Here is a 19,550-nt window from a genome sequence, read left to right as displayed (position 1 = left end):
CCTGATTTCCTTTAAAAGAGCTTGAGGGCCTAGTCAATTTTGTGGCTCAGAGGAAGCATTTGCATATAGCACAGTGCAAGGACCCTCTCACTGTAGTGTGAAAGCAGCCACTGAAAGTATGTAAGTGAAGAGTATAGCTGTTTTCCAAGAAAATATTTATGGGCACTAAATTTTAATGTAACAAAACACTATTCTTTTGATTTTTTTAACATTTAAAATTGTACAAATTATTTTTAGCCCATAGGTCATACAGAAACAGGTAGTGGCCAGAATTAGCCCATGGTGTCTATGCTGCTGACCCTTGCTACAGAAGATCTTTTGAAAACAGTTTGTGGGGAAGTATAAATCAAGGCTTATACTTCTGGATGTTAACACATAAAAACATATCTTTGAGAAGGACGTTGTTGCATCTGATGGCTTGTTGACTTGGCTCACTTGGCCAGGGAAGTTGTTGAGCTCTCTCACCTGGACTGGGGAAGTGGCAAGCCAAACCCAGAGGCTCTAAGACTGTGTAACCACACTACCTCCATGGCAGCCATTCCAGAAACTACGGACTTTGCACCAGATATGCTCAATGCTCATGGGTGGGAGTATCTATAAAAACAAATTAAACTATAAATTATAAACAGATTAAACTAAAAAGAGTTTGTGGAAAATCTTCCCAGCTGCTTGTCAAAGAGTCTGGTTTTACATCATGCTGGTTTTAAATTTCAGTATCAGAAGGGTTCTCTACAACCTATGCTGTAAGAAATTATCAAATATGAATTTGTAAAAATAATATTTTAACAAGCTTAACAGGTACAGATGAGTGGAAATGGTATTTTAATTAACCTTAATATTATAGCAAGATGACACTGTTAAATATTTTCAATTGTGAATTATAAGAATGACCTTACAAGTAGAGGCTTCATTTCAGGGCTTTTGACAGAAATTTATTATGATCCTAATTCATATCACTGATAATTTACTCTGAGAAAATGATTCCTGAAGGTTGGCACTGCTTAAACACTGCAAGGATCTTTCATCCTGAAAGTATGAGAGAATGAAAGTGTTGCTGATGCATTACTAATTTCTAGTATCTGATTTTCTAATGCTGGTTTTTAAACCCACTTAACTCTTAAAATTTGGATTGCACAAACACTTTTATTGATATTTCGGTATAGTGAAAAGAGGGATCTTAGACTTAGAAAACTGTAATTTTACTTGACTGATTTTTTTTTTAAACCAAAAGGCAGCAAATATTTGAAATAATTTTTAAAATAATTGAAATTTTAGTTGAAGTAAATGGGACGATCTTTAAATAGCTCACATTTTATTTAGTTTAATTGGTAAATTATAACTTTGGAGGAGGATAATCTAGTATTTGAACCTTCACTACTAACTACAGAATATAATCTGTACCTAAGGGCTTCACTGAACTTTTATTTATTTATTTATTTATTTATTTATTTATTATTATTTATTTATTTATTTATTTTTTATTTATTTTTATTTATTCAGAGGCGGAGACAGAGAGAGAGGCAGACAGAGAGGCAGAGACACAGGCAGAGGGAGAAGCAGGCTCCATGCAGGGAGCCTGACGTGGGACTTGATTCCGTGTCTCCAGGATCTTAATCCCGGGTCTCCAGGATCACACCCCAGGCTGCAGGCGGCGCTAAACCACTGTGCCACCGGGGCTGCCCTGAACTTTTAAATAATAGATTTGTAATATGAAGAAATTGAGAATGGAAAGGTCAAGAATATAGGAAACCAAAAGAGGAGGCTCTCTGGAGCCAATTGTAGATTCTTAATAGTGTTCAGAGATGACTGGCTAAGGAACTATCTCCTGTTAATATTTCTGTCAAGGAGGGTGGTGGTGGTGGTGGTAAAAGGATAATCTTTGCACACAAAGTCACATGGGATACAGTGACCAATAGGAGAATTTTCTAGTCAGAGGTGAACTGTGTAAATAAAGTATTTTTAAAAACACAAGGGTTGGGGTGCTTGGGTGACTCAGTCAGTTGAGCATCTGCCTTTGGTTCAGGTCACTATTCCCCAGGGTCCTGAGATTTGAGCCCCACATCGGGCTACCTGCTTGGTGAGGAGTCTGCTTTTCCCTCTCCGTCTGCCTGCTACTCCCCTTGCTTATGCCCCCCACCCTCTCTGTTGGATAAATAAATATAATCTTTAATAAACAAGCAAACAAGAGTGGATCCCATGCCAAAGTCTGTATATTCTACTCCTCTTTCTGTCTAAAGTCACAGACAGAACTCCAGTTTCTTCTGATAACTTCTCTCTTATATTTTGAATATTGCCTTACAAGCATTTTTAGTAAAGGTTTCAGCCCATGGATAGGAGTCGTAGGTAAACTTACTTGTAATAATTACTGAGGAAACTGACCCAAAAGAGTGGGAAGGAAAGCAGGAAGAGTAACATTTAGAGTCACCAGTGTTATTACCTTATTTCATTGCGTGGAAAGGACTAGCCCCAGCCATGGGCCTATTCCAACTTAGATATTCCAAGGGAGTGTTGTGTCTGACTTGTGAGAACATATGTCATTGCTCAGGAATTGTACTCCTGCACTGATAATACCCTCCAGGAGGTCAATGGATTTGCTCCATAAGACAATTTATAGTCACTTGGGACTATATGTTGCAAGAACATTGTTATTTAGGTAAAGCATTGATATTGTGAATATTTCCCTATAAATTAGAGGCTTCAAGCTTATTCTTGTAACTTCATTCTTAATCGTAAACACATACCTGATTTTGAGAAAAAGAGCAGAAATTGTTTCTGAAGAATTACCCCAAACTTTGGATTGCAGCTAATATGCAAGAAACACACACAATCCTGTGAATATGTGGCTCATGAGATCATTACTGGTCATGTATAGGGGTAGAATAAAGACTGAGAACTTCTGATGGAATCCATTAAAGGTCAATTTGTCAAATTAAATTAGTCAACTAGAGGGGCACCTGGGTGGCTTAGTCGGTTAGGTGTCTGCATTCAGTTTGGGTCGTCACCCTGGGGTCCTGGGATCGAACCCCACATTGGGCTCCCTACTCAGCAGGGAGCCTGCTTCTCCCTCTCTCTCCCCCCAACTCGTGCTTCCTCTCTCTCTAGTGCTCTCTCTCTCAAATAAACAAATAATATCTTATAAAAATTAAATTAATTAGATATTTACCTTTTAAATGCAACATACATCACTTGATAAAGCAAATCAGTCACAATGTTTGAAAATTGTTCTCCAGACTGAAAGGAAAGTACAATTTTGGAAGGGTATAAAATTGGGCAGAACTGGAGGCAGGGAGGAAACAGCAATGGAAAGATATTCTTTTTAGTGTGTAATCATGTAATGCACACCGTCCTTCAATAGTTTAGGTTATACAAAAGCAATAGTATATTATAGCCATAGTGAAAATGGAAAACAAAGCATTTTCTTTTTTTTTTAAAGATTTTTATTTATTTATTCAGAGAGACACAGAGAGAGGCAGAGATATAGGCAGAGGGAGAAGCAGGCTCCCTGTGGGGAGCCCAGTGTGGGACTTGATCCCAGGACTCTGGGATCACGCCCTGAGCTAAAAGGCAGACGCTCAACTGCTGAGCCACCCAGGCATCCCAACAAAGTATTTTCAATTTGCATTTGGAACGTATTATATGCTTTTCAAAAAAGGTTTTAATTTATTTATCTATTAGATTTTTTTTTTTTTATTTGAGAGAGAGTGAGTGTGAGAGAGAGAAAACGAGTGAGGTGGGGGATAGGAGCAGAGGGAGAAGCAGACTCCCTGCTGAGTAGGGAGCCAGATGCAGGGCACTATTCCTGGACTTCAGGATCATGTCCTGGGCCAAAGGCAGAGGCTTAACTGACTGACCCAACCAGATGCCCCTTATGTAATTATTTTTTCAAGTGGGCTCCACCCCCAACATGGAGCCCAATGTGGGGCTTGAACTCACAACCCTGAGATCAAGACTTAGACTAAGATCAAGAATTGGAAGGATGCCTGTGTGGCTCCCTGGTTAAGTGTCTGCCTTCAGCTCAGGTCATGATCCCAGGATCCTGGGGTCAAGTCCTGCATCAGGCCCCTTGCCTGCTTCTCCCTCTGCCTATGTCTCTGCCTCTCTCTCTGTGTGTCTCATGAATAAATAAATAAAATCTTAAAAAAAAAAAAAAAAGAGTTGGAGACTTAACTGACTGAGCCACCCAGGCACCCTTGAAGATTTTATTTTTAAGGAATCTCTATATTCATTGTGGGGCTTGAAAGCACAACCCCAAGATCAAGAGTCACATGTCCTACCAACTGAGACACCCAGACGCCCTTATTATATACTTGTAAATGGATATAGTTACTCATGTTTTGGGAGCCACTTCCAAAAACCTAATCAAACTTGCAGGGGTTACCTGGTACTCTCCACCCCTCTTTGTTACTTTAATTTTTTTCACCCTGTGAGTAGAACTTTCCCTCTAACTGATGCATATTTAAGTCTTCCCTTATGTTGAAAAGGTCATTGTTACAAGGGCTATATCAAGACAGATCAAGATATTAAAATACTGAAAAAACAAGAGCTTGGGTGGCTCAGTTGGTTGAACATCAGACTCTTGATTTCAAGTAGGATCATGATCTCAGGGTCTTAGGGTGGAGCCACATGTTGGGCTCTGTGCTGGGCATGGGGCCTGCTTAGGATTCTCTCTCTCCCTCTGCTACTCCCCCTGTTTGTGTGTGTGCTCTCTCTCTCTCTCTTAAATAAGTCTTTAAATAAAAATTTAAAATGAGATGAAATAAAATAAAATAAAACAAAATATTGAGAAAACAACTTTACCATATTAGAAACCATTAAAAGAAGTACTTGAGACTCAGGCTCTTAGGAAGCCTTGAAATGTAATTTATTAATTCCACTTTTTTTGTACCCAACCAACATAAGTTATCAGGGTGAACTGTGGTTAGACTATATTTATAATTGATTTTAGGACATTTGGAAAGAATTTAAAATCCAAAGTACTTTAAGACCTAATTTATTGTGACACCTGGGTGGCTCAGTGGTTGAGCGTCTGCCTTAGGCTCAGGGCGTGATCCTGGAGACCCGGGATCAAATCCTATATCAGGCTCCCTGCATGGAGCCTGCTTCTCCCTCTGCCTGTGTCTCTGCCTCTCTCTCTCTCTCTCTCTCGAATAAATAAATAAAGTCTTTAAAAAAATACCTAATTTATTTATTTTTATTTTTAATTGAAGTACCATTGGCATATTATATTGGTTTCAGGTGTATAATATAGTGATTGGACAATTGTATACATTACAAAATGCTTATCACAATAAGCATAGTTGCCATCTGTCACCATACAATGTTACTATAATGGTATTAACTATATTCCTTATGCTGTACTTTTCATTTCTGTGACTAACTTATTTTATAACTAAAGTCTGTACCGCTTGGTCTCCACCTATTTTGCCCATCTGCTCACCTCTCTCCCCTTGGGCAATCCCTAGTTTCTACTCTATATTCATGAATATGTTTCTCCTTGTTATTATTGTTATTTATTTTCTTATTTGTTTCGTATTCCAGATTCCACATATAAGTGAAATTATGTAATATTTGTCTTTGTCAAATTTTGCTTCACTTAGTGCCCATTAGATCCATCCATTGTGTTAAGAATGGCAAGATTTCATTCCTTTTTATGGCTGGGTAATATTTCATTGTATATACATACCACATCTTTTTCTTTTAAACATTTTATTTATTTATCTGACAGAGAGAGCACTGGCAGGAGGAGCTTCAGGCAGAGGGAGAGGGAGAAGTAAGTTCCCTACAGAGCAGGGAGCTTGATGCAGGCTGGATCCCATGACCCTGGGATCATGTCCTGAGCTGAAGGCAGATGCCCAACCGATTGAGTCACCCAGGTGCCCCTACATACCACATCTTTATTCATCTATCGATGGATACTTGGATTGCTTCTATATCTTGACTTGTAAATAATGCTGCAATAAATATAGGGGTGTATACGTCTTTTCAAATTGATGTTTTCATTTTTTTTGGGGGGGGGTAAATACTCAGAAGTGAAATTACTGGATTGTATGGTACTTATATTTGGCTATTCCAGGTCTTTTGTGGTTGCATACAAATTTACAATTATTTGTTATATTTCTGTGAAATATTAGTATTCTGATAAGGATTGCATTGAATCTGTAGATTGCTTTGGGTATTATGGGCATTTTAACAATATCAATTCTTCCATTCCATTAACATTGTATATGTTTCCATTTATTTGTGTTAAGACCAAATTTAAAAGTGATATTCTCCCATTGTAAATTATGAAAAATAGAAAATAGCAAGAATAATATAAAAATTTCCCATAATTCTAGCATTTATTAAGTACTGTGTAACCACTTTTTAATATTTATTGCATCTCTTTTCTCCTTTTTATTAATATCTATTTGTGTGTTTTTATATTATTTTTGTTTTTTTTTAAAGGAGGCTCTACACTCAATGTGAGGCTTGAACTCATGACCCTGAGATCAGGAGCAGGGGAAGTGGGAAGGAAAGGGAGAAGCAAGCAGAGGGATAGGTAAAAGCAGGATCCCTGACAATGTGGGGTTTGATCCCAGTTCCCTCAGTAGATGCTTAACTGACTGAGCCACCCAGGCATCCCTAGAAACATTTCTAAATCATCAAACTTTATTTTATTTTATTATTTTAATTTTATTTAACAATATAATGGTTATAGCCATTTAATATAGAAAGGACTTCAAATGGTATCTGATTTAGCCAGAGTTTACTGTAATGAATTATTTATAGTTTTTTTTCCCCCCCCCCGGGTAGGTTTTAGATACTTGCACAATGAAAATGAAACTAAATTTACCAGCCAGATATCTGTATGATTTGTATGGCAGAAAAATTAAAGATATTTCAAAAGGTAAGTGACAAAGATTTTATAAACTCTATGATTACATTTCAAAAGGCATTTACATAGTTTTGTTTTTACTTTATATATTTAAAAGGAAAACAGCTATAATAAAAGTTTAGTTTTAACATGGATAAATATGTCATCCTTATACAAAAGGAAATTATGAAAGGGATTAAGGTTTGGGAAATCTTTATTTCAGCATGGGTTGGTCCATTTGGGCTTTTATAACAAAAATATTATACCCTGGGTGGCTTGAACACCAAACATTTATTTTTTATGGTTGTGAAGATTAAGATCAAGGCCCTGGCAGATTCTGTTGAGGGCCCCTTAACTGATTCAAGGATCAGTTAGACTGTGGTTAGACTATATTTATAATTGATTTTAGGACAATTTTCCTATTTTCTCACTGTGTGCTTAAACTTAAATGGTAGAAAGGGCAAGAGTGCCATCTGTGGCCTCTTGTATAAGGACACTAATTCCAGGGATACCTGGGTGGCTTAGTGGTTGATCGTCTGCCTTTGGCTCAGGAGATGATCCGGGAGTCCTGGAATTAAGTCCTGCATTGGGCTCCCCCCAGGGAGCCTGCTTCTCTCTCTGCCTGTGTAGCTGCCTCTCTGTGTCTCTAATGAATAAATAAATAAAATCTTAAAAAAAAAAAAAAGGACACTAATTCTATTCATGAGGGCTCCACCCTTATGACCTAATTACCTCCAAATACCCATTACACTAGTTTTTCACATTTGAATTTTGGGGGAACACAAACATTCAGCCTATAGCATAGCTCAAGTTTAGATTTTTAAAAATCATAAGTATTTTAACTTCAGTAAGCCATCACTTAATAAACAAAAGCAATTGATAAATTTTCATAATTTAATAGATATTTTCTATGGTATAATTCTTTGTTTTGGTTAACTTCTAGATGTTTTCAAAAGTTGTGAAATGTAAACAATTTCATTGTATGTGTTTGTGAAAATATGAGACTTCCGTCTATTTCTAAAAGCACTGGTTTGCTAGTCTCTAAAAGATAAAATACCATGAATTCCATATTTGCACTACTATTAAATTACTATTAGTGGTAATTACTACTATTTTTTACTTTTTAAAATTTACTTTTTTATTGCTTTAGTAGAAATTACTATTACTTTAGTAGTGCTACTAGTAGCAGTACTAAATGTGCTGCTGTGCTACTATCACTTCATTTAAACCTTAACTTCATATGCCTGAAGAGGGCCAACATATTAAGTGGCGTATTTAAATTTTTTAAAATTTATTTATGATGGTCACAGAGAGAAAGAGAGGCAGAGACATAGGCAGAGGGAGAAGCAGGCTCCATGCACCGGGAGCCCGACGTGGGATTCGATCCCGGGTCTCCAGCATCGTGCCCTAGGCCAAAGGCAGGCGCCAAACCACTGCGCCACCCAGGGATCCCCTAAGTGGTGTATTTAAACTGAAAGCCTAGATCCAGAAAGCTATATGCTTTTTTAGGATATGTCTATACTGAATAACTGCATTTGTTTCTAATATCCTTGCTTGTACTATATAGAAGTAAATCTGTACTGGCTTTATCATCTTAATACTACTGAGTAACTACTATTCTATTTTGATACTTATTGTTATAACTCTTAAAAATTTTTTTTCTGCCAAGGATTGTATGTATGTTTGTGTTTTTAGATAGTAAGTCTATTTTCTCTTGGTCATTTTTAATGTTTATATTAGATATGATAATTTTTCATTTTATTCGGAGTTTTTATCTAAAGATTTCAAAGCTGCTGTATACATACCCATTATCTAGCTAGTTATTTACCTGCAAGATATATGTAATGCAGGGAATCCTTCCTTATGGTCTTTTTTGAGGGGAGGATATAGAGGGTATTGTATTGAAATTTATTTTTTCTTCCTTGTAGTCCCCCCTACTCACACTGGCTAAAATGATCTTTATGATCAATGATATTATATAATCCCTCTTATACTTGCATTGATAAAATAAATAACACATTTTCTTAAGACCCTATCTAAATTTGAATTATTTTCAGCTCACAGGGAATTAAAGAATTGTATTTGAATAAATTGTTAGAATTAAAACTATAAGGAACCTTGGTTAAGGGGAAAGATTTATATTTAGAAAGTTAATTTTCCCCCCTCCCAAATGTGGTATAACAGAATTACTTATCAAAACATTAAAGCTCTGACTCTGAAGTGTGATGCTTCATTGATGCCAGAGGCATTCAGGTTTGTGCCTCATGCTTCACGTGTCCCAGAAGTGTGCTATTATCACATTTTAATGCATGCCTTGCCCTGTGTTTTTGCATACTTATAAAAGCTTATGCCAGCTGAAATTAGCCTATGCAACTACTAACATGTGGAAGCATAACAAGTTCACTAGACTTAACATACTCAAAGAATCTAATCCTGTTGGAGGAACTTCCAGTCTGTAGCACCCTAGTCACTAAACATTAAATTTTTGCATTTCTTTTTCCTTTGTTTGTTAGTATAGTTTGTGCATCAAAGGATTGAAGTGCCTAAACTTTTATATTTGTTGGTCTTCTGAACTTTAACTTGGAAAAGGTCAAGAGTTATGTGAAAGTTACCTTTTAATTTAAATAAATACTAATACTTTCATTTGATGTAACTCTTTTTGTTTGCTTGTTTTATGTCAGATCAGAAAATCATGTCTAATGGTAAGAGCATAGCAATTACTTTTTATTTATAAGGACAGATTAGAAGTATATTTGTACCAAGGACTAAAAAGTAGTAGATACACAAAATGTAAATTTTTCTCCTGTTGCTTTTTTTTAAAAGAATTAGATATACTTTGAAGGTTTTCTTTCTATGCTGTGAGAAATGAGCACATTTGACATGACAGTAAACTTTTACTTTAGCAAGTCTAGTGAAGCCTTTAAAAACCCATAGGATTTGCAAATTGCTTATGTTTTTAGATTTCTAAATGATAGAAAATTTCTAATTTTTTTAAAGATTTTATTTATTTATTCATGAGAGACAGAGGCAGAGACAAAGGCAGAGGGAGAAGCAGGCTCCCTAAGGGGAGCCTGATGCAGGACTCAATCCCAGGACCTTGGGATCACGACCTGAGCCAAAGACAGACGCTCAACCACTGAGCCATCCAGATGCCCCTGATAGACGATTTTAACAAAGAAATTAATATTGTTACATGTAGAAAAGTTCTTTAGTTATGGCTCCTACAAAGATCTATTCTTTCTAGGGTAGAAGAGAACTACCCACTGTGTAAGGATGCCATATTCTGAAATATGGTCAATGATAGTACAGCATTTCTGCTAGAACACTATAAAGAATGGATTCTGCAAAATCACTCCCACCAGAATTACAAGGCTATTAAAACAATGAGGTTGAGAAAGACCATTCAAAATCTATGCTCCTTTAAAATCAGAATATTCACTTCAAATAATAATTATTAACTTAGGAGATAGTGTAAGCAGCCTGGATAGGTATCTCAGAGTGCTGCTTCAGAGAATATTAAAGCTGTTCAAAAACAATAGAGGGCAAGACAATGCAGATGGAACTCAACTGGAAGTTTGAGCCAGTAGGGCTTCCTTTAAGGAAGCCACAGGAGGAAACAAAACTCCCACGGAGTCATGCAAGGAAACCCAGTGCTGCAGCCACACTGAAGTCTTTTTTCCTTTCTGCCAAAGGGTTAGAATTCTGTTCCTTCTCCGTGGGCCTCCTTTGCCTAGGAAAAAGCACATATTCACCAACCAAACTTCTATATTGTACTGATATCATTCCCCTATTGAGCTATTTGGTATTACAGAAGCATGAAACCGTGACAGAACACATGTAGATAGTGTCAGATTTTGATAGATTTGTTTATTTATTTTTTTAAAGGTTTTATTTATTTACTCATGAGAGACACAGACAGAGAGAGGCAGAGACACAGGCAGAGGGAGAAGCAGGCTCCATGCAGGGAGCCCGACATGGGACTCGATGCGAGGTCTCCAGGATCACACCCTGGGCTGAAGGCAGCACTAAACCGCTGAGCCCCCTGGGCTGCCCGGTAGATTTATTTAATAGCAACCTCATTCCCCCTAACATTTCCCAATTTTTTGTTCTCTTAGCTTCTTTAGCTTAATTATTTCATTATGGTGAACCAGAGAAGTCACTCTTCCTCTTGAGGAAAGAGATCCTCAGTCTCTTAGGACCTACTATTCCAGTAACCAAACCATGCTCCTGTGTGGATCCTTCCAGATCCTGGTAGGTAGTATAAAATTTACCCTAGAAGATTCTGAAATGACTTAGAATATAATTAAATTGGCTCCAAGGCCATGCTACTGAACACTGAATTTCACTTATAATTCCATTTCCTACCTCAAATCATACGTAGAAACACTGTCCAAAATAGCTACTATTCTCTGACGCATTCTTCAGAGATGCTACAATGCAATAAGATCAAATGACAGGATTAATGTATTTCAATCACAAAATTCCAAAAAATAAACCCTGAACTTGAATGTTACCTTGAATGTCCATTATGAAATTCTTGTGAAGATATTAAAGTCAAAGAATAAAGTTCCAAAGAAATGAAAATCCCAAATCTTTACATGTGAATGGAAGTGAATTCCAAAAATCAAATAATCTTATCTTTTTGATTTAAAATTCAATAAAAGTTCCAGTTCTTCGGGGTGCCTGGGTGGCTCAGTGCTTGAGTACCTGCCTTCAGCTCAGAGCATGATCCTGGAGTCGTGGGATCGAGTCCCACATCAGACTCCCCACAGGGAGCCTGCTTCTCCCTCTGCCTGTGTCGGTACCTGTCTCTCTGTCTCTCATGAATGAATAAAATATTTTTTAAGAAAAGTTCCAGTTCCTCAAGTTAAAAATGAAAGAAATTAAAGTGCTTAATTTTTATTCCTCCCAGTGTCAGCCAGATGACTTCTAGATGCCTAGTTTGAACTGGAATTCCTCTAGCAGCTACTTTCTGGGCTCCCACAGTGGGTATCATCCCTTAGGATCTGACAAGTTGAATTGAGTCTATACCAACTTTCTCATATGCCCTAATTCCCGTTGAACCAAAAGATGATCAGAACATCGGCCCCAATACCCAGTACATTCAGAACAGAAGCCAACCCTTAATTTCTAATGTGGCCATTCCAAGCAAAATGATGTTCCTAGGACCCTGTTTGGCATGATCCAGATCCATGTAACTTTTGCCAAAGACCATCACAGAAACTAAGTGAAGGAAGGCGGCGAACAGAAAACATTCTCCATGACCATCTTTCCATGATGCAGTGGATTTATGCTGTTGAGCAGGGTCTACGACATACAACAGAACTCGTTGAGAAGCAATCTCCCATTAAGGCATTAATTATAGCCTTATGTAATAATATATTGAGGGAAAATTTGACCAGTAAAATTATCTTCTCTTTAAAAGGGGGCTGCATAAAGTGTTGGTTGAATGCTCTGATATTGGAGCCAGATTTCAAATTCTAGTTACACCACCTATTGTATGACCTGAGACAGATAAATTAATTTCTCTAAGGGGTTATAGTTTCTTCTGTAAAATAGGGATGAAATTAATTACCTTCATAGGTTGTTGTAAGGATTAAGTGAATTATCCTTAGAACAAATACCTGACACTTGGTAAGCATTATATAACATTTTTCAAAAGACTTTATACTTTTAAGTAATTTCTGCACTCCACATGGGACTCAAACTGGCAATCCCGAGGTCAAGAGTCATATGCTCCACCAACTGAGCCATCCAGGCACACTAGCATTTTATAATACTATATCATCATGCTGTTATTATTATTCTCTAAGAGGATACTCTTGCATTCTTGCAACATTTGGAGATTTACCTTGGTGGCAGCCCCAGGACTTGTTTGAGATACTATTAAAAAGTGTTCCAAACATCTTAATGTTCTTTTCCTTCTGAGTACCATGTTCCTGAACCCCATGCTGAACTGAGGGTAGGCCCTCTTTGGTGGCAAATCATCTATCTTGCCTTGGGAGCAATGATTGCAATCCTGGGTCACAGCAGCTGCTGTTATGGCCTCTGGCTATGGAATCATTTAAGCCAAAGAAACCTACTTCATGAGCACAGCTTCCCCACATCTTCACATAGGGTCCCATTAGAGAATAACTTTGCTCCATGGATTTCTGAATAGAAGTGGCTGTTTATGTTTCTGAAACTCATAGTCTTAGCGCTCAGTGAGGACCATCACTAATGTCATTTCCTCCTATAGTCTTAACATTTCTGTTTCCTCTTTCTACAGTATTTAGGATTTGTCTCTACTGTTCTCCTATTCCTTTTGAAACATCCCCTTCTCTAACGTGATCAGGCTGCTTTGCTTGCTGCAGCAGGCTTCTTTCTTTTCTTTTACTTTCCCTTTCCCTTTGCTTTTTGGTTCATTCTTGTGTTTTTTCTAACATATTCCTATAGACATTTTTCTTGCACAGTGTCTCATAGTGAGAGATATGAAGTCAATAAGTTCCAAGTTTGTCAATATCATTCTTTGTTCAAACCAGTCCTACCCATTTTCACCTCCCTGAGTTAAATAATCCTACCCAGGACATATTTTCCCACAATCTAAGATCTAATTTAGATCTGACTCCTTGGTCTATTATTGCTGTGCCTGATCTTCTGTAATATAATTCATCTTCCCTTTGCCTTTTCCTAATCTTAGCCCCAGAAATTGGGGGTGGTGGTGTCACTAACTACTTTTTTTCAGTATTTGATATTAATCTTCCTAGTACTTCCCTCTCCAACTTATTCAGATTTCATGCGCACTTTTTGGGTAACTGTCACCCTCAAAAAAGATTCTCCAATTGCTCTTACTATTATATCTGAAACATAAATGTTACCTCTTCACAGTATTTGGGGATTCTCCCTCCTTTGGGTAATTGTTCTGAGTTTGCTCTCTGAAATCTTTATTTCTGTCAGATTTCACTGGGCTTCAGTTACTGTTTGTGATTTTGTAACAATTACAATATTTTCTTCTTTTATTTATTTTTTTAATTTTTATTTACTTATGATAGTCACACACACAGAGAGAGAGAGAGAGAGAGAGAGAGAGAGGCAGAGACACAGGCAGAGAGAGAAGCAGGCTCCATGCACCGGGAGCCCGACGTGGGATTCTATCCCGGTTCTCCAGGATCGCGCCCTGGGCCAAAGGCAGGCGCCAAACCGCTGCGCCACCCAGGGATCCCTTTTCCTCTTTTATAATAACCTCTTTAGTTAGACCTGAATATCCTTATACATGGCCTTCAGAATTTCAGTTCTTCTTTTTCATATCTATTAAAATTGTATGTTCTGGGGCGCCTGGGTGGCTCAGGCAGTTAAGTGTTGAACCCATAAGTTAGGCTGAGGTCAATGTCATGGGATTGAATCCCAGGGTTGGGGTCTGTGTTTAGCGTGGAGTCTGCTTGAGATTCTCCTTGAGATTCCTTCTGCCCCAACCCCCACTTGTGTTCTTTCTCTCTCTCTCTCTCCCTTTCATAAATAAATAAATAAATAGATAGATAAATAAATAAGTAAATAAGTAAATAAATAAGTAAATATATTTAGATCAGATAGTCACCTTTATTTTAAGGAGATCTCTTTCCACCTCCAGCTAAGTAAACCTGCCTTTTTAAATTTATTTTCATGCATACACTGCTTTATTCTGATCATAAGATTGAAGCATCTTTTAAAACCCCTTTTAGGGGCACCTGGCTGGGTCACTTAGACTCTTGAACTCCGGGATGAGTTCAAGCCCCACTTGTTGGGAGTGGAGCCTACTTAAAACTAGTTTACTTTCTCCTCTATTCCTTTGGCAAGTCTATTTCCTAGATGTGTAATACTTTCTTCCAGTTGTTTCTCTACCTTACCTAAAGAAAATGAAGTGTTCTTTTTACAATGAATCTACCACCTTTCTGGGACTTGATTGGGGCTCCAGGATCACGCCCTGAGCCGAAGGCAGATGTCCAACCGCTGAGCCACTCAGGTGTCCCAGTAACACTATTTTAAAAAATGATTTTAGGGGGTGGCTGTCTGGCTCAGTCTGAAGAGCATGCGACTCTTGATCTCAGAGTTGTAAGTTCAAGCCCCATATTGAGTGTAAAGATTACTTAACAATAAAATCTTTTTTAAAAAAGTGATTTTAGCTTATCATTACTTGTTGTACTGAATCCATGCTCAAATCTTCATCATGACCTGAAGGATCTTTATGGTTTGGTCCCTACCCAACTTCTCCATCTTCACTTAGTACTCTGGCCCCTTCATCTCTGCACTCAAATCATCTTATTTTTTTCATTTCTGTTCTTCAAACACTTTATTCTTCTTCATACCCCAGTACCTTACCAGAACCTTGCCCCAATACCTTATATAATGTTTTTCCTACTTGGACTCTCTCTCACCCTATCCTTCTTGCATGCTATTGCCTATTCATTTTAAGGGGTTATTTTAAATATTTCTTCTTCTGAAATGCTTCCTGACATTACCTTGCTCCTATGCTACTTTCCTCCTTGTCTAGGACAGTTATCTCTGTTCTATTAATAGCACCCTGTATATACTCATTGTTACAATTGTAATTCATAAAACTGCATGAGGAATTACTTGTTTAATATCTATCATCTATCTATCTATCTATCTATCTATCTATCTATCCATCCATCCATCCTCTAGACTCTCAGCTCCAGAAGGAGAGAGATTTTGTAGTCTTGTCTGTATTCCCATGTTTAACTCAGGGCTAAATCATAAAATAGTATAAAAATTTGGGATGCTGTCCTTGTTTGGAAGCATTGTTACTTAGATGCCTTTTGATGTGAGTGGAAAATTCAGGACACTGAGAAGGAGTCTGGGCAAATGCTTTTCTCTCTTTTTATGCCCTAAAAATGTCTAATACTACTCTTTTATTGCTATTACTACTACCTCTGTTCTGCTAAATGTGGAATTCTATGATGATCCAGATAGTCTGGACTCTGTGAGTGGTATTCCTTTCTTAGCTAAGAGTGGGTAAATCCGAAGGGTATACATATAGTTTGCAGACTTCAGTCAACCCCATACAGAGACTACTGCGTGTGTTTGTGTGTTTGTGTGTGTGTGTGTGTGCGTGTGTGTTCATTCTGATTCCTTTTATTACTTTCTCCAGGAAAGAAATTGGGGTCCAAGGCAGCATCTACTCATAACTTTCTTTTGCCTTGTTTTGCATGCTAAGTGACATACTGCTCTATAATCTTTAAGTAGAAACACGAAAGGAAAGCAATCATGAATTCTAAATAGAGGACCTAGACAGGAGGTTTGCAGATATTATATGTTCTACTTTATTGCAGATAAATTCATTTATTTGGGAAGGGGCATACAAATTTAGCATTAAGTCCTTGCTTAAGGATAATAGATGGTAGGTATCATCTATTGGGTCTACTTCCCACTGAAAGAAATAATAGTTATATGCTGATGTTAGAGATGACAAGCCCCATGTAAGGAATTTCCCCAAGAATATCCTTCTCTGTTCGTTAAATATTTATTTAATATATGAGTTACTCCATATGGGTCCTAGTGGTTACTGTTTATTTTTCTAAGAGTTCACAAACCATTCATCTTATAATCTCTTCTAGAACTTTTCAGTGAATTAAGATCAAACTTATGGGTATGATGATTTCTTTAAAATTAACTACATCGCCTCTTTTCAATCTTTGGGTCCCAGTCCTGTTTACCTTTATTTCTCATATTTTATGAAATGTAAAGCTTCAGACGTCTTGCTGAATAGGGATACCAAATGCTGGTGGTTATGAATCAGCCCTTAAATCTCTCTAGGGTGCATTGGAATATACAAAAGCAGCTAATTAAGAGCCCTTTTGGGTAGGAAAGATGCCTCTCAGGAGAAGTCTTCAGACTTCCCTTAGGACTATGTACTCTGACTTTGCCTCAGTTTCAAGTGCCTTATATCTGGCCCTCAGTGACTCCCAGTGACCTCCAGGCATTAGACTTGGACTACTCTTGTTGGTTGGATAAAAACAGAAAGTAATCACCAATTTATATTTTTACTATTGATCTATAGAAAATATTCGGAATTTTTAAAGGCTTCATTTTTTTTAAAAAAAAAAAGGTAGGTTTTTTTTTTTTTTGGCAGTTGGAGAACTCCCATTATAATTGGATCACTGTCATCTTTTATTAAATATATGAATGCAGAATTGTGTGATATGAACATTCACAAAGCAGTCTAATCTGCTCAGAGATGCTTTAATATCTGTCAGAAATTCCCTTTTGAAGTCTTTAAAACATAGACTCGCTTTTCTATTCATGAGGATATGATCATCACTTCTAGGTTTCATTGGGCTAAACTTCTTCAGTATTTATGTAATATTTTAACCAAATCCTTTCTCTTTCTGTCTTCTCAAGTTTGTCTTTCCTTCTAGCTTCTATTTTTTATCTCTTATTTCTTGGTCTTTGAACCAAAAATCTTACCCTGACTTTAATGACATGTCAATGATCCTAGAAGTTCATTATTAAAAATGTAAGTAGAATTACCAATGAAAACAAATAGCTTAATTTTTACTATCTGTTATCAAACATTAAAAAAAAAAAAGCTCTCCATGTAAATGAACATGACTCAGTATAGATTGGCTTTCTTTTACTTCCAAGAGCTTTCAGAAGAGGGGCCCCTGGGTGGCTCAGTCGGTTAAGTGTTTGTCTTCAACTCAATTCATGATCCCAGGGTCCTGGGATGGAGGCCCATGTTGGGCTCTCTGGTTAGGGGGAAGTTGGTTTCTCTGCCTCCCTATGCCCCTCCTCCAGCTCATGTTTTTTCTCTCTTTCACTCTCTCGCAAGTAAATAAAATTAAAAATAAGAGTTTTCAGAAGATATGGGATAGTAGACAAAATATGTAAAAATGCTAATTATAGAGGATTCTACTTTTGTGAAATAATCATGGGGAAATAAATGTCAAAAGGAAACCCTCCATTTTAATTGCGGAAACTATTAAGGCTCTTTGGTTTATCACATTTAAGATATAAATTTTCCACATATCTACATATTTTTGTGATGTATATATGTCTTAAATAAAATATTTAAATGTAATACATTGGCCCAAGGAGACCAAAACAACTTTACCCACATTATCTGATGTCTAGGGCTATCTGAATTAGGTATGTGTATGCCAAGTATTATTATTATTCCTGCTTTTAGACTAAAAAATAAAAAAGAAAAAGAAAAAAAGAAAAAGGAAAAATAATCCAGCTACATTTTTAGATTTGTATTAGTTGTTACTTTACAGCATAACAGAATTTTGAAACATTTTGCAGTGCCTGGCTGGCTTAGTTGGTGCAGCATGCAACTCTTGACCTTGCAGTTGTAAGTTTGATCCCCAGGTTAGGTATAGGGATTACTTAAAAATAAAACTTTAAAAAAATTTTTTAAGTAAAATGGGTGGCTCAGCAGTTTACGCCTGCCTTTGGCCCAGGGCGTGATCCTGGAGTCCCGGGATTGAGTCCCACATCAGGCTCCCTGGATGGAGCCTGCTTCTCTCTCTCTCTCTGTGTCTCTCATGAATAAATAAGTAAAATCTTTTAAAAAAGGTAAAGTAAAATAAAACTTTTTTAAAGAAAAGAAATATTTTACAATTAGCTTACTTTTGATGTCACTTTTGATCTAAGTGGCATATCAAAAGTATATTTGATTTTGTTCCTTCATTTTACTATGTTTTCTTTTACATCTTTTCCTACTGGGTCAAAAGTTAAGTGGTGCCTTAGTTAACACCATTAAGGTTATGCTTTTTTCAATAGTCATAAAAATAAAAAATAACAATGTAAAAAAAGTACCAGTAGTTACAGCAAACAATTGTATACTGACATTTCTGAAGCCCTTTACTTCTAGTTTTTATTGGTTTTATTTATTAAGTTCCATGTATTGTATTTTCCAAAACTAACTCTAAGATAACAACTTACATTTTTGTACAGAGCTTTAAAGTTTGCAAAAGCAGACTGAATATATTCAGTTACTATGTATTGGTATACGCCATACCCACATAAAATAGATTAGAAGATTAGGTATAGATAATTCTCAATTTTTGTGTAAGTAACCATAAAGTTGTACATATATCAACTCAATTGAGTTATTTTACATTACTAAATATCAAATATTTAAGGTGCCCGAGTATTTCACAAAATACTTGTATTTTCAAAGACACACACTACTATTATTTTTGTCAACGGGAAAGGCAAGACACAATAGAATCCCAGCTTATTTCTACTTGTATAAATCAAGTTATTTAAATAAATGAATTGTGTATGCTGACCTGTTCTACCAATGTGCTACTGGGATGTATGAAAAAAAGATGTGCATGGTGGTGGAAGTAGAAAGAGGCATAAAGCGTATTGGAAAACTACCAAATGTCCCCTGCAAATGGGCCCTATTCAGAATCAGTAAGCGTATGATGAGTGAAGTGGTTTTGAATATCGCCTTTAGATTCCATGCTGTTACAAGGCCAGCCCTGAACATGGCAACTCTTATTTCCACACACAGTACCTCTTCACTCTCAATTTAACCCCAAAATCTGATGAACCCATTACTCCATACTTGATTTCATGGAACAAGGAGTAGATATAGTTACAAATGATCAATCACAAGCCGTGAACCAAAGCAGCAAGGCATTAACAATTCACACCATTTCGGTCCACTTGCTCAAGCAGAAGATGTGCCAGCATATTTAATGCACAGCTACTT

The 19,550-nt window shown here is 36.9% G+C and overlaps 1 protein-coding gene across 23 annotated transcripts in view; it reads left to right on the top strand.

Moving 5' to 3' along the window:
• The window catches only part of DCDC1 (doublecortin domain containing 1), a 483,101-nt gene that overhangs the window by 73,014 nt on the left and 390,537 nt on the right, over positions 1-19,550 (top strand). For 21 of the 23 annotated variants that reach the window (XM_077863419.1, XM_077863438.1, XM_077863436.1 and 18 more), the window contains one exon: positions 6,793-6,886. The exons of 1 other annotated variant lie outside the window; for it this stretch is intronic. In XM_077863419.1, the coding sequence (XP_077719545.1) occupies positions 6,793-6,886 (94 nt within the window). Of the gene's footprint in view, positions 1-6,792; positions 6,895-19,550 lie in introns of those variants that run through there. One more of the 23 variants, XM_077863444.1, reaches the window with a different exon arrangement.

This window comes from Canis aureus, chromosome 21 (genome assembly GCF_053574225.1).
Source record: "Canis aureus isolate CA01 chromosome 21, VMU_Caureus_v.1.0, whole genome shotgun sequence".
NCBI classification, from domain to species: domain Eukaryota; kingdom Metazoa; phylum Chordata; class Mammalia; order Carnivora; family Canidae; genus Canis; species Canis aureus.
This window is presented reverse-complemented; position numbering and strand designations above follow the sequence as displayed.